This window comes from Gavialis gangeticus, unplaced genomic scaffold, assembly GCF_001723915.1.
Source record: "Gavialis gangeticus isolate Ggan-Ray unplaced genomic scaffold, GavGan_comp1, whole genome shotgun sequence".
NCBI classification, from domain to species: Eukaryota; Metazoa; Chordata; order Crocodylia; family Gavialidae; genus Gavialis; species Gavialis gangeticus.
The window spans coordinates 81,523,090-81,538,979 of NW_017729025.1; the positions used below are offsets into that span (position 1 = coordinate 81,523,090).

The following is a 15,890-nucleotide window of genomic DNA, read 5'->3' on the forward strand; positions in this document are numbered from 1 at the left end:
TTGATTTCTTTATTAAGCAAAACTATTATACAATTTCCAGCTAGAAAACACTAATATGATGCCTCTGGCACAAAATGCTCCCTGGACCCTTGGGAGCTGCTAAGTAAAAGTGACACAGTTCTTGTGCTTCACCACTGCCCAGTGAGAGAGTTTTCCCATCGCTGTTCAGTGGTAGGCAGCAGTAACACTGTCAAGAATCATGTTAGTTTTATTTAGAAGCTGGTCAGGCCTTGCAGGGTCTGCAGCTTTGGACTAGGGACCACAGGATTCCCAGATTTCCTAGCTATCTGATTGTGTGAGCTGCCCAGGCTGTCTTAGGAGCCTGGAGAGCTGCCCCAGGATCCATTGGGCTTGTTGATACCAAGGCAGCAGTGTGTCACAGTATGCATGAGGCTAAGCAGGCTCCATGTGCTCCATAGCTAAAAGTTTCATAGTTTCTAGGGTCGGAAGGGACCTGAGCAGATCATTTAGTCTGACCCCCTGCCATGGCAGGAAAGAGTACTGGGGTCAAACGACCCCAGCAAGGTGTTCATCTACCCTCCTCTTAAAACCCCCCAGGGTAGGAGCCTGCACCACTTCTTGGAAGTTGGTTCCAGACCCTAGCCGCCCTGACCGTGAAGTAGCGCCTCCTGATATCTAACCTAAACCTACCCTCTGCCAGCTTGTGACCATTATTTCTGGTCACTCCTGACGGTGCTCAGGGGAACAGTGACTCCCCCAATGCCTGCTGATCCCCCCTGACTAGTTTATAACAGGCCACAAGATCCCCCCACAGCCTTCTCTTTGCCAGCAAGACTGCTCTGGGATAGTTCTTCCCAATTTCGATACTCACACTGGCATAGGCAGGCCCCAGACTCCTGGCTCCCTAGCAGAGAGCCTAGAATAGCTTCCAAATTCCCTGTTAAGGCCCAGGAACCAGACCCTGATGCATGTCAGAGCTCCCCATTCTCTTGGTGTGGCTGCACAGAGTCCCCAGTTTAGGGCAATCTGTGTAATGAAGCTGCTGCTGCAGACCTACAGATTGTGGAAGCCTGAGCTCTATAGCACCCTGCCAAGCATCTAGTCTCCTGCCAGCTCAAGACTGTTGGAAACCTTCATGTGGGACATCAGAAGTTTAAACCAGAGATGGTTTCACAGAATTGGGTTTTACCAGGAAGCTTCCAACTGTTTTACTGTTGATACAGCAAGAGAAACAATCCAGAGTTTAAGTTTTGGATTCCAAATTCAATTTGCAGCACTTTGACAAACAGGCTTGAGGGCTTTTGGATTAGTATTTTTTTAAAAGCTGGTAAACTGGTGAACTTGATATTTAAAGCATTAATATATCAGTAAGGAACTCCACAAAGCCACTCTTACAGTCACTCTTGGGTTAAAACAATTAAAAGATGAGAGGGAGAATCAATCCCAAAGATTCAAAAGCCTGCATCTTACTAAACCATCTAATCAATGTAAAAGCTACAGAAATCTTTTTGTGTCTGAAATACTGAACACATCCTACATTTCGGATACTATTAGAAACCATGGGCACTTTCATAAGATTACTAAACTCTTTCAGTGAATATTTTACCATTCAATATTTTTTATTATGGTGTTTGACTGCTTGGTGCATTGCAATAGCATATGCAGAGAAAACGCAAAAGTCCCTGCTAAGAACTTGATCTCATTGCTTAATCCAGAAACACTTTACCAAACTAAGTCTTTTTTTAACAGAAAAGGAAATATCTTGATGGTCTCAACCCATTTACTAGTAGATAAATGTCACATATTGGAGAGGTGACTGGCAAACTTCTCTGAACTATCTGGAGAAATTTCAAAGAATAAAGGAGCTTGGAGACCTCAAACAGAAATGCAGAACAGTTCGCTTACAGACTACTGCATAATCTGCATAGCAATTACAGCCTAGACTGAAGACACTAGAAAAGAACTGCTGAAAGAGCTCTGACTAATGTTACCACATTACTAATTTAACTGAACAGAATGCTTATACAATTTCAGCCATTTGATTTCAAAGACAAATGCATATGAATACGTCTACATTTGGATCCAAAATTTTATTTTAAAAGATATTCTTGGTAAATGGTTCTAATTAAACAGCAGTAAGGTAAAGAGCTGAGATTAGTACCTCCTTTGTGATGACCGGCAGCTCGGAAGCCAGGTTCAGCCAGTGAGTTGCTGCAGAGTTATTCCCCAGATCTCTATAGCACTGTAAAGCAAATTGGCAACAGTAAGAAATGTCAAGAAGATAGACTGCAGAAAATAACATGTGGTAAAGGAAGCAGTCTTGCTACTGATGAAGAGAAGGGCTTCTTCCACCTTTCCAATATCTACAAAGAGATATCCCTGAAGTGCCTTTCACTGGCAAAGCACTATAAACAATGCCTTGTACCAGGATAGCAAATAATTTAATTGTGGCACGAGGAAGTTTTAGGACCCTTCTCCATGTTTTTTCTAGTACAGATGGCAGTTCCCTGGATTTATTCTCATTCCATTTATATTCTTATTATTCCTTAAGTGACATAGAGGACCAGTTGGCAGTACGGATCCCATCCTTCAAGAGTAACTGTATCATTTTGTGAAGTGCTTTGTCTCCAGGAAGAGTCGTGAACCCAATTCCAAGGTCTAAAAAGTTTAATATTTAGAAGACAGTCAGGTCTGACAACGGATGTACAAAGAAAAGTAAAAGAAATCCTATTGATATAGACAGACCCAGCTATGTTCTCTTATAACAGAAGTTGAACTCCTTTGACCTGAGTAGGACAACTATTCCTACCATCAAGTGCAAAAGAAGCCATGCTCAGGAATGTGCGTATTATACAGCAAGCTAGAACTGAATTCCACGCTGAGCTCCCAGGTACTGGAGTAGCCTAGTGCTCTAATGGAAACATTCTGGAGCAGCTTCAGGTAAACTAAAAACTGGATTTACTTATCTAAAATAAAGACAAAAATATATCACATACTGCAGGTTTCTCCATTAAGCTCTTTTATTTTTATGCAGAGCCATAATTTTTATTTTTCACATATTGCAGAGTTACACCTGCAATTTCTCACTGTCTTGTAAACTGTCATGGGGAAAAGAAGATACGATTTTGAAACTTGGAAAATGCATGTTTCCTTCTTTGGTTTTCAGAAAACCATGGTAGGTAGCTTGGGACTGTGGGACAAGCAAGTTAACTACTAAAAGCAATCAGCAGTGAAACAGGCAATGCTCACTTTTATTGCCACTAGGTTCAAGGGCAGACACTCAATGGGGCTACTCTCACCTCTCAGAGCTACTGTTTCTGGCTCCATTTTTGAAGTTCCCTCTCTATTCTTTAACCATATTAAAGCAGAGATTGAAAATGCATAATCAGCTGAAAGCAAAACACAAGATTCTCCAGTTACGGAACTGTGCAATACCACATTTAATTAAAACCACTCCCCTATTACTTTAATGCTCTACTTTTAGAAGTGGAAACTTTGGAACTGCATAGGAGCAGGCTGGATTATGCATTTCCCCCACATACTGACAAAAAGAACATTTGCGACAGTACATACAAGGAGGTTTTAGAGACTGAAAGTAATGCTCATTTATGGAGGTAGAATTTAAGCTGTTGTGGCACACAGTAGTTTTACTGGTACGCAGACATAACCATCCATGGCATATCAATGATGGAATTGTGGTAGGTTCAGAGGCTCATGCAGCTTTAAGTTGGTTTCCTTCATGGCTTGATATTACTTTCTGTTTCTCAATAAACTTAGACCCTTTCCTTTCAAGTAAACTCTTCACCTTGGTTCACATACTAATACATTCCAGACCAGGAACAGAACCTAAAACTCGCACGCTACCCAGATAAAACTGACACTCTTTGGGGCTTTGGGAATAGAGTGATTTCACAGAGCATGACTAAAGCTACACTTTGCTACTAAAGCTGTTTGGGTTTTAAACATTTCTAGACTTTAACAGGAGGCCAAAAGAACTAACCATACATATCTATTTAAGGATACAAAAGAATTCTCTTAACAAAAAAACCCCCAAAAAACAAGTGTCTTGGCTTTAGTGAAGCCAGCACATTCATGGCATGTTTAATTTCTATTTAGGACTGCCTTCTGTATGAGGAAAAGAGGGGGTTATGTTGAATATTCCCCCAGTCCTCTTCTTGCATACAGCTTACAGCTGGAAGTGTCAGTTAAGAGGCTGTGGCTTACAAGTTTAGCAACATGCATTTTTAATCAGAACTTTAATCTGCTAAATTAACATGAGCATCCCTATAAAGGCAAAATCTCCAAAGAAAGAACAGTCATTAGGAATGCCCTATCTTCCTGCATGAGATGAATTATTATTTTTGCCCATTTAAAAATAAGTTGCAATTCATTAACTTATAAGTTAACTACCCACATACAAACACACCATACTGCATTTCCACATCATCAATTCAGGGAGCTCCAAATACTTTACAAACCTGAATTATTTTTAACACGTACACTTCATGCTGCACATGGCCTGAAGTGAATAAAATCAACTGACCCAGTGCATGGCCTTACCTTGGCAATGTATACTCTTCCTGCTTTGGAAAATCCTGGATTCAGCTCCTCAACCTAAAGTGCAAGACAAAGGGAAAATAACAGCAGACGCTAGGATTTACAAGGGGCCCATTTTGAACAGTTCGGCCTGACCTATGCAACGCCCATATTTCAAATCAGGGTGTAAACTTTAATTTTAACATTCAGGGCTGTCCTTAAGCTATGTCAATTTAACATCTGTTTAGAAGTTAATTTAATTTAAATCAGTGCAACCCATTGTGCAAGCATTCTTAAGGTAAATGAAGAGTACCTTCATATGTTATCTTTCCAGCTCCTTGTTAGACTTGGTGTCCTCCTTCAGATACCCTAGTTGCTTCCCCGCCTCATTCTCTCTCAGTCTAGTTTCTCCTCAACTCATCTTACTAGCCCCATTTCCTTCTCTCTACACCACCACCTTGTCTTCACTTTCCCTAGGCTTCTTGTTTCAACTGAATTCTAACCCAACCAAGCCTGACCTTTGCTCCGTCTGCATTCAAATCAAGCTGCCTCCTCTTCATCCACTCTGGGCTCCACAGGGGAAGCACCAAGACAGCAAGATAGAAGCCACTGGTACCTGGACTCAGAACTGGGTCAGGCTGCAACTGTCCAGAATTTCAGCTGCAGGGGAAGCCCTGTTCACCTGGTGCACAGACAGGGCACATGCTTTTAGCTGCACAGCTCTAGCAAGTCTCTATTGAGCCTGTATGATCTGCAAAGTTTCAAAGGCTTATAACTTGCTGTTAAGCATATACTATGTGCCATTTGCCACTTCCATAAAAAATCTGGCCAAATCTGACCAATGTTAGCTGCCTGCAGAATTTCATGTACTGCTCTAAAGGTGGGAAAGGGGGAAAGATGGGAGTAAGGCTTCACAGAAAAAGGTGTCATCAGATTTTTTTTAATACATTAGCAAAACATTCCCTGAAATGATTGAACCCTTTGGACTGAAATTTCCCAGAAAGATTCATGTCAAAGGCAAACACTTCAATAGATAAATCCTGGCAAAGTTGCAAGCAAGTGAGACATGTCCAAAGTGTTCCTGCCACTTCCTATTGTAACAGGCAAAGTGAGTAGCTTATCTATATAATTTAGAGAGCAATGAGACTATGCATGTCTGTAACAGATTTCATTAAAGAATTCAATAACAGCTTTTATCAACCTAGGCCAAACTACAATATTGTTTAACTCATTCATGTATAGAGCATTTTGTCACAAAAAAATTGTGTGTTTAATAGTGTGGACCCTGTTCACATTAAAAATGAACTATTAATGGTCAGAAAAGAATGGCACCTAGTAGGTGAGGTTTCTATAGCAAAAAAGTGCTTTCCAAGGGACATAAGCAATATACTTCCAAAAGCTTAAAGTATATCCCATGAGACCCATGTATTATAATTAAAGAGCCTCCTCATGAAATATTCTGCAATGTTAAAATGACTGTTGTTCTAGATATGAATGCAAGTGTTTCAAGACTCAAGTTCAAACACCCGTAATACAAACCATATCCTTAACATAAAACACTGAGTGTCCTTCACTGCAGTTTTGAAATCAAGTTCATTTCCACACTAGAAAGCATTTAATGGTTCCCTTCTTCTTTTGATTTCAATACCTTTAAAAAGTTTTGCAGTGCATCCTGAACAGTGGCATTAGGGGGTGTTTCAAACAAGGCAGAAGCCGTCTTTTTTTCAAGCCATCCCAGGTGAGAGACCTATGATGAAACAGTAACATAAGACTATCACCAAAGACTATCACCATGAAAATCAGGAGTAAGCTCATGTCACCTGGAATTCAGCAATACTCAAAACCAAGAGCATGCAGGACACTTGCACATCCACAGAACCCACACGCTAAAACTATCCATTAACATCTGCTCAAGCACACAGATAAATTTATCAATACAATCGAACCCCATCCCTCCTTCCACCCCCTTTCCTATCTTATAGTAGAAGTCAAACTTTGCAACTTTGGCTACTGGTTGCAACAGGTGTATGGATATGTAAACAGTGCATCTTTGTAACAAGATTTATGGTGGCGCAGCTGCCCAGGGAGTTTTAAATTCTACTATCATCTTATAATCACATCAGTTTCTTGCACCTTTAACCTACATACAAGATCAGGCCAAATATATTTACCCTCCTTCTCCAGACCACAAATAGCAGAATATTGAGGACTGAGTCCTGTACCAGAACGTGTCCCCAGTGCCCCCCACCCCCACGCCAAAAAAGGATGGTTAAAATTGGCTCAACAACATACTTTCTCTTAAAGAAACATGTAGTTACAGTAACTGCTCATTGAAATCTCATTGTCATGGCCCCAACTCTTTTATTAATCTCAAATGAATCTCCAGAGCTGTTCACTTCTCTGGAATTACAGTGGACAGCATGGAATTGCTATTTCTGAAAACAGCTCAGAACCTCTTCACTTACTACTATATACTTCTATAATCAATTACAGATTGCTAATTTGGTGCCAGTAAAGGTATCAGATCTTTGTAGAACAGAAGCTTCAGGCAGATTCACAGGCAGTGAAGAACAGAACTAAATTATTATATAGGGCCTGTGTTTATTATATAGGGACAGGAAAAAGGACAATGACAGGCTGCTCAGATATGTAGACAGCACTTCCCTGGAAAACTAGAGGTACACAAAGCAATGTATAATTGGAACTATGTTTCAAGACGTGGACAGTTAACAAGTAACACAGCTGCATACAAAGATCAGTATAGACAGGATAAGGGCCTTGGAACTGAACTTCCATCTGGATATAAATTTAAACTACATTACGCATACTTCAGCAGTCTTTCGCTGCAAGTAACTCAGCTAGAAGCACTTCTAACTTGTATAAATCAAGAAGTGGATGGTCTCACCAAACCCTTATTTATTTTTATAGGCACTAAAACTGACTGATGGTATTTGACTTCCAGCTTTTCCCTGTCAAGGGCCATAAAGCAGCCGGCACGCTTCCCCTAATATCACCAATACTCTGTGTAGCAAACACAAAGGAAACGCACGCAAAGGATTATACAGATATATTGTATACAGGAGCCCTGGCCAGCTTTGAGATATCTTTGATCACATCCATATGTGCTCAAAAGACTGAAGATGGTTTGTTTTTACTGGAGTATAGCATGGGAAAAAGTAAGAACATGAGCAAATCTGTAAACAGTAATCTTTTCTCATTGTTCTTTTTACTGTCCACTTCCCATACCCCTGGCAATGAATACAGAGCTAAATCAGAAGCAAAAAACTATCCAAAACCTCTGATTTTTAGCAGCTCAGAAGTGTGACTTTTAGCAGGTTTGAAGAGATGTAACGAAGAGGGGAAAATGGGAGTAAAATGGTAGTAATGAGTAAATGAAAAAGTCAACAGCCTTTATTTTTTCTGGGTAAGAAAGTAAAAGGTATGGGAAGTATTTACTGACACAAGGCAAAAGTATATTACATAAGTAAGAGCAAATGGTTTTGTCAAACTGAATTATTATTATGCAGACTGGAAATTTAAAAAATACATCTAGCTCCATGTGTTTCAATACCTCACATTGTTCTCTATCCCAGGCTTTGATCACTATCTGAGAACCAGGGCACAGAAAATGTATACTAGACCTGAAAACATTTACACTTATTACAGACTGCATTTGTAACATTCCCTCTCTACTGTGGGAATGGAACTCTCCTGAATTGTAGAAGTTGCTAGAAAAAAACATTTTACCATTTCAAAGGTGGGATTGCAAATCATAAAGCAAAATAAATATTAATTTTAGCTGTAGTTGATATTTGGAATGTACATAGACTAGGGTTAGATTAGATAAATCATATATTCATATCATATATCATGGATATTCAAGTGTAAAGATAATAAAGGTCGCAGGCTCAGCACCAGCTCTCTGAAGTGAACAGTGACATTACAGTGTCTCCACCATGTGGTAGGGAAGCCAGTTTGCACTGAGCAAATGACTACCCTAGGATGACGATGCCTTTGGGAGCAGACAGATGACCAGTACATCTATCCAACCTACACTACTAACTTTCTAAATAGTAACTTTACCATGAAGCAGGGTACCCTACATTGATGTAGGACTGCATCATGGTGACACGTTGCTTCTACCATGGAATAAAATTATTATACACCATAATAAGCATGTCCACAACCTAGGATGGGAATCTGAATAACAAAGATTAGAGTCTAGGAGAGGGAAGTCCAACTTCTGAGCAGCCAGTGGCTGCACCAGCACGAATCATGCCCCCACATCCTGAGGCTGTATGTTGTACAGGCGCCTCCCGCACAACACACATGGTATGCCCTCCCCCCATTCCCTGCTACACCCACAGTGGGGCCAGAAAGCAGAAGCCAGAGGAGGGAGGGGGAGGCCTAGAGACCCTGGCTGCTGCTGCAGCCAAAGCGATGGGGGAGTAGAGGCCACACGCAACCCATGGGCTGCCAGTTGGACAGCCCTAGTCTAGCATATTGTGTCATGAGAGGCATAAAAATTAAAATTTTGTAGTCTTTGTAAACTGGGGTGAAAGGAATGAGAACATTTGTTTCTAGATCTTGCACTGCAAAAGATTTTTTTCATGTGTCAAACATCTTTATCAGTGCTCTTCTGATACCAGTTTAGAGTTGAAAATCAGCTGTGGACCCTGGGCAACATTCAATTTCTATGTACAAACAGGGAACTTCAGTAGGTAGGGGATTTCCCTGTTGCTCTATAAGGATTTTCTAACACAGCATTCAGCTTCCACTACTGAATAGAATTCAACTAAGGCTTATGCCTGATGGACTGTATCTGCCATCTCCTCCATCCAAATGGAGGATCAGCTCCCAGAGAAAAACACTTGGAACATCCCAACTGCTGCCCATTGTGCGTGGTAACAGGCCAAAAAAGCTATTTACCTGGTAGCACCACCTGCCCAAAAGATAGTAAGACCTGGGGTCATCCGGTTTCAGACTGATTGCTTTATCAATGTGTTCCTAAAAAAAACAAACCACAGCCAAAACAAAGAATTTTTTTATGATAAAATCATTTTACTACATAAAAGTGGAGTGGTTTTATTTCAGGGATATGAGTTTAAATCATTAAACTGGATTGCTGAAATCCTCTTCAACATTTCAGACTGTATCACCCATACACTGTCCGAATGACCGAATCCCTCCCTCCCCTACAGTCCAACAACTTATCACATAAAATTTTAAGTCAATCTTTATACTCTAGAAAGAATAATTTCAGACATAAAGCAGCATCTATTTTTACTCACCTTAAAAATAAACCCAGTTTGAATGCGCTTCTGAATATTCTCATGTTCTGACAACTGGCCACAAAGAATAGCATACCTACAAGACAAACCTTCAGTAAGAAATCACACGTATTCTGTCGCAATCTCCAAACATTTTCCATCAGAGCATAACTTCTCTTCACAATCGAAATGTGAACCTCATCTTCCCTGTGTGATTGGGAAGTAGCCTATATATGCCACAAATGGAGAAATTAAGGCAGCAAAAGATACTGGACTTGCGCCAAGGCATATTAGCAAGCCTGCAGCACAGCACTGGCTACATCTCAGGGGTCCTAACATAAGAAAGCCCTGTAATAGATAACATTCCCTGTAATTAAAAAAAAGTTATAGAATATTTGTTAAACAGCTTCATTCTCTTCATCTGTCAACTAAACAACATCAAAATACAAACACTACAGGCAGCAAAGACTGCATCCAAAGGTAGCAAGAGCCTAGAAGGGAAAACAGCAACTAAACAACATCAAAATACAAACACTACAGGCAGCAAAGACTGCACCCAAAGTCAGCAAGAGCCTAGAAGGGCAAACAGCAACACTAGTGCATCGCAGGCTAGGTAACTGTCCAGAGATAATGCAGGACTGATACTGTTTTTGAAGGGGTTTGAAACTCTACTTTGAAGAGAAGTGTTGTGAAACTCTGTCCAAATCCCTCCTCCCATAATCACCACCAACAATGAACAGCAGCTAACACAGCAAACATCTTTTATGTTGCAAACTCAACCTGGTTTATAATTGAGCATCTTGCACCACAACTGTCCCACAAAGACACTCCTAACAAGACAAACAAAATTCTACTTTGCTGCCATCCATTTTTTAAACATCTAAAGTTCTAGTACACACCTGTGCTGATGGGCACTGATATCCCTTGAGCTACCTTTGGGCTTTTAGTCACAGCAGATGTTCATAAAGTATCTCATAAAAAAAAAAACAAACCTTTTTGAGGTTCTGCTCAAAAACATGACAAGATCATAAAATGCTGAATCCTTTATTCCTCTTCTCATTTCTAAATGTCTGAACCTGTCTTTCACGGTGTCAAAATTATAATATTAAAAACCTGCCTCTTGCTTTCTCTTCCACTTCTTCCTTTCTCTAACTCCATTCATCCACTCCCAACTATATATTATATTTTCCTCTACATAAATTGTTCTCCTTCCCCACCCTTCAAAGAAGCTTTTAAAGTAAGGTATGATTTATATATCAAAGCTGTGGAATGAAAAACACAGGGTAACTGGAACTAGATACCAGTACCTTGAAGAGCAGCCTAGAAACACAAGCGAGAGTCTGCAGGTCCAGACAGGGAAAAGTAAGCAGGGGCAGACGTAGCAACATCCATCTCCAGAAGTCAGGCTGTTCTGCTGTGTCCTGTGTTGCCATGCTGCCACCATGAAAAGCATGTGCTGTAAGGAGGGTGGAGAGGGAGTTTGTAACAGCCCACTGCCATGAGTATGGGGACTTCTAGGAGTCAGCTATAGCAGTTTACTGCTGTCTTCCCTATGTGCGCCACAGACAGATCCTCAGGGAAATGCCCCATGTGGGTCACTGAAAAAAATTAGGTTGCTGTAAAAGCAAAATTTTATCCTTTTATTGAAGGAAGTGCACTTCATACCCTGGACAATGTAGAACACTGGAGCAGTAGCAATACAGATTAAAATGCTATGCACATGCTAGAGATGTTACTGCTAGATGAGCATGCCAGACTCTACCTAGGTCAGCAGAAGGGTGAATTGAGAGAAAGACTGCATATCTAGAATATGGGACTAAGATGACACTTTCTGCTGCAGGTGCTAAAAGATGCTGCATCAGATACAACTCTGTCCTTTGAAACTTATAAAACTGTGTAAGCAGAAGTTTCAACATGCTTTTAAAAATCTTCATCTGATATTAAAAATCTGATTTTCATTGCTAATTACAGGCATCAATAGAATAATGCCTCACCGGATGGATTTCTGGCCCAGAAAGTAGTGACACTGCCACGATCTGCTTACTTGACAGGTGGCTTGCAAAGTGTTCAAAATACAATTGGTACATGCTATGCTAGACTCCTTGGGGCTTGGATCCCACACAGTGGCATTTAGCTAAATCCACATGTAGGTGGGATTAAAGGTTAGAAACAGAAGAAACACATATGGGTCCCTGGCTTCTGGGATTATTTAATTTTTAAAGAAACCACATATTTCTAATCCTAGCGATTTGTAAAGAACAGCTCCAAAATATTACTTTTATACATGAGCTGGAAGATAGCTAGGGACAGAGGGAGAAGTTAGCAATTACAGGAACCAGAAAACACCATTTAAGACCCCACAACTGTCACCAGAAGACACTATGCTTTCCTGGTATAGGGTAGGACACTAGATGCGTCACTGGTCAGCATTCCTTTCCTCTGGCCTTTTGGCTTCATAGGTTATAAGAAGGAAGGATGAACAAGTAGTGGACAACCTCTTCAATGTAAGAGAATGCTGTATTTACTTGCTTACCATATGCTCCTTTCCCCCAAAAAAGTCACCACTCCAAAATTGGGGTGCATGTCTTAAATAAGAAAGCTGATTTTCTTCACCTGAATAAAAGCATGGAGACACTGTTTTGCAAAATGACTGCCAGCTGCTCTCTCAGCAAGCAACAGAAAGGGTGGAAGCCAGTTGCTTTCACAGCTGCTCTTAGCTCTCTGGCTGAGAGAGAAACAGACAGTCATTTTGCAAAAGTTTCTCCACAGAAAGGCCAATGCTAGACCATGTCTGGAAAGACCATGTCTTTCTCTCTACCATTCTGCCTTCCAAAAACAAGGTATGCATCTCATTTGGGGGCAAGTTGTATGGGGAAGAAATATGGGAGATTGCAGAGATCATTACAGAAAAAGAGCAGACATCCTTTCTTTCACATCTTGATCAAGAATGAAACAGTTTTGGTTTTTTTGCTTCATTTTATTCTTCACTGTGCATCTGAATAAGCACCCCACTGAGATGAAGAGCTATTATTTAGGCTGTCTGTAACTTTGGGCACATATTTTTAGTACCTTAAACTTGACCTGAGTGAATCCGTACAGCAATCAAAAGGTCTAGAGACTTCCTCTGCTTTTTAGCATGACAATATACTCACCTACATACTATTGGGTACTACATGCTAACCTGGCCCAATAGGAGCCTCTGATAAGAAAGCCACGCAGCCTTTAATTCATACAATATTCAGCTCCTAATAATGCTACCCATATCAGACGTTTTCATCATATTTCAGCTGGCCTTAAAAGCTGTAAGTGCTGTAGCTGTAATATTGCGACATGTCATGAAATGAATGGATAATATATGAAGAGATCTCTGAACTGGCTCGACTCAGGTCCTGATCTATGAGACACTGTGCAAGCTACTTTTGGCCTCAGTCTTATACTTGTATCTCCTGTTCCAATGCCTGCCTTGAGGTGCAGGATGTCAGCTGTTGGTGTCTGAGACTTTTTAATTTCCTAGCCTTTTGCCCTTTAGACCTGCAAATCCCCTCCAAAGCCAGTTTGCAATGCTATTATGGTTTCTGCTTCCCTCTTTCATTTGTTTAACTTGGCTAATTCTTCAACAGCTGAGCAGTTCACCTTAATTCATTTTCTGAAGTGCCTTCAGATACATTTTACAGAATTGAAAGACTATTAATAATAGATGGAAAATAAAAGGTCAGGAGAGGGGATTTTCATCTCCTTTAAACATAAGGAGAGAAATATAAGGAGCATTACGTAATCTCTGAAACACAGTATGGGGTTAGAAAGTCCCATTTCAGAAAGATGCTGAAGCAATTCCTGAAACTTTGCAGTATGCCACTTACAAAATTAATTATTAACCAGAACTGTTCATTTAGCTATTGACCTGGGTTAAACCACAAGCTCCCACTGGAATCTCAGCTCAGTTGTGGGTTCTCCATTTTGATGAAAAATGAGCCCAGCAGAGCAGGAATGACTTCTACCACAGACAAAAAACTATGTCTGCCTTCCCTACTCAAGTCCCAGAGCTCAGATCACACGGCCAGGCAGAAACCTCATTCCCACTGAACTCTGTCTGGCTCCAGTCTGAGCACGACTTTCAGTCTATAGGCTGACAATGTAAAACATGGAGGTGCTCATTAGACCAGCACCTCCGATTTACTAGTATGGGGATCCTGCCAACATAAAGAGTCCCTTAGCCTCCACAGTTGGTGGTCTCCGAAATAACAAAGCTGTTGGTGGTTCCTTCCTACAGAGTACAGCTGTTAAATTAAAAAAACCCCAAAAAACCAAAAAACACCCAGCAAGCAAGGGTTGGCGGGGGGTAAAGAAAGTGAGAAAAGTAGATGGAAACATGGCCATTTCTAATCAAATGATAAAGAAAAATGAAGTAGGCCATTTAATAATGCCAATGGAAACAAAGTCCAAAACTCAGATAGGTGAGCACTTCAGCAAAGATGGGAGAGACTGTTCATTTAATTTATTTGAACTAGAAGATCTATTTTGTGTACATTCAGAATCATGTAGAAATAATTTTATTTCTGTCAATATTATATGAGTCAATACAACTATGGGAGAACGAGAAGGACTGATAGTTAAAATCAGCACTATCTGTCATATTTCAAGTACAAGGCCAACCAGTTACACATGCAGACCCATTCAGAAAATATGGTGGCCAAGATGTTAGTCGGGAGGTGCTTTATTCCTAGAACTGGCGCACAAACCAAAAAACCCATGCCACATCTTAACTTTCAGATGCCATAGCTAGCAGTCTGGAGCACAGTTAGGGTAGAAAAAATACAATTTTTTTAAACCAAGCAAATAAGTCATTGAGACACTAAACCCAATGTGCCATTTTAACAATCTGCTGAGTATGTGGACACACATCTGTAATATTTTTTATAAATCATGTACATGAATCTTCCCTCTTTCCTTTGTACTATTACCTACCAGGCACAGGGATTAACTCCTCCTCTGGACTGGCAAGAGTGCAATAGGGATAAAGAATATGTAGCTGTCTGGATCAGCAGGAAACAGGTCATCCAGAACTGAACAGAGCTATTCACCTGTGAATAACCTATCTTGGTGAAGACCATGGAAACCTGAATGCCTGGACAAAACAGCTGGAGTAGAAAAAATGGGAACAAAGGGGCCAAGTGTGAAGAAACTAAGCTGTACTGAAATCTAAGAACACAAGAACAGCGGGGTAGATGAACCTCAAGACGTGCTGGGTTACATGGAGCCGTCTGCACAAAGAATTCTGAGGGCTTGTCTACAAAGGGGAGTTATTATGAAGGAGGCCAGAGTATGAATTTACAGTACATTACGACTTCTTTAATTCCCCATGGAGACACACGGGATACTCTAGCTTACCCGACTTCAGAAGTGGAAGAAGTTAAAAAAACACAAACAAAACTCATTCTTCATACAAACCAAAAGTATCCATACAAGAAATGCAGAGTACCTAATGTGCTGTAAATTCGTATCCTGTCTTACTACACATTCTCTTTCCTACAGATAAGCCCTGAGTCAGGCCATGGTTTGGCCACACTAGCCTAAAGACCCCATATACAATATACCAATTGCGTAATAAACACTGCTTAGTTCGAAGACTATCTAACATCACTATAATTATTACTGGCTATCCTTCGTCTTACAAAGACGACCCCAACATAAGATTATTAAGATTTGCTAGACAGACGATGGGAGACAAATAGTGGTCTTAAGAGCTGAAAAAGATGTGGGATTTGCCCTTTTAGAAGAAGTATTAACATAAAAAGGAAGATTCAAAAGGAGACTGCCTGAATACTGGGAATTTCAACAGCCTCTAAACCTGTGACTTCTTCCAGATTAGAAGATGGATAACACTTTGGGCTGTTACTATTATTCTTACTTCTCACTCTTCCATGAAGACTCAGTTAAACACACATATATTTTCACTACAGACTATTTCATTCCTGGAAAAAAAACCCATAAGCTGAACGCAACCCTGCAGTTTACCAATTTCTCTCAGGATTTAGAAATAGATTTTATTCTTTCTATAATAATTTTCTAGAGTTTGTGAGTAATCTCTTTTGGAAAAGTGTGTTCTCCGTTCCTTTTTAAAAG

General features: G+C 40.4%; 1 protein-coding gene and 1 long non-coding RNA gene across 2 annotated transcripts in view; one reads left to right on the forward strand and one right to left on the reverse strand.

Moving 5' to 3' along the window:
* The window catches only part of RMDN3 (regulator of microtubule dynamics 3), a 104,597-nt gene that overhangs the window by 7,309 nt on the left and 81,398 nt on the right, over positions 1–15,890 (reverse strand). The window contains exons 7-11 of the mRNA XM_019519013.1: positions 9,789–9,864; positions 9,427–9,504; positions 6,146–6,244; positions 4,522–4,575; positions 2,123–2,203 (exon numbers count right to left, since the gene is read on the reverse strand). Coding sequence (XP_019374558.1) covers positions 2,123–2,203; positions 4,522–4,575; positions 6,146–6,244; positions 9,427–9,504; positions 9,789–9,864 — 388 coding nt within the window. The remainder of the gene's footprint in view (positions 1–2,122; positions 2,204–4,521; positions 4,576–6,145; positions 6,245–9,426; positions 9,505–9,788; positions 9,865–15,890) is intronic.
* On the forward strand, positions 9,871–14,079 carry LOC109298750. Its single transcript, XR_002097691.1, has 2 exons — positions 9,871–10,247; positions 10,330–14,079. It is a non-coding gene; the product is annotated as an uncharacterized LOC109298750 (long non-coding RNA).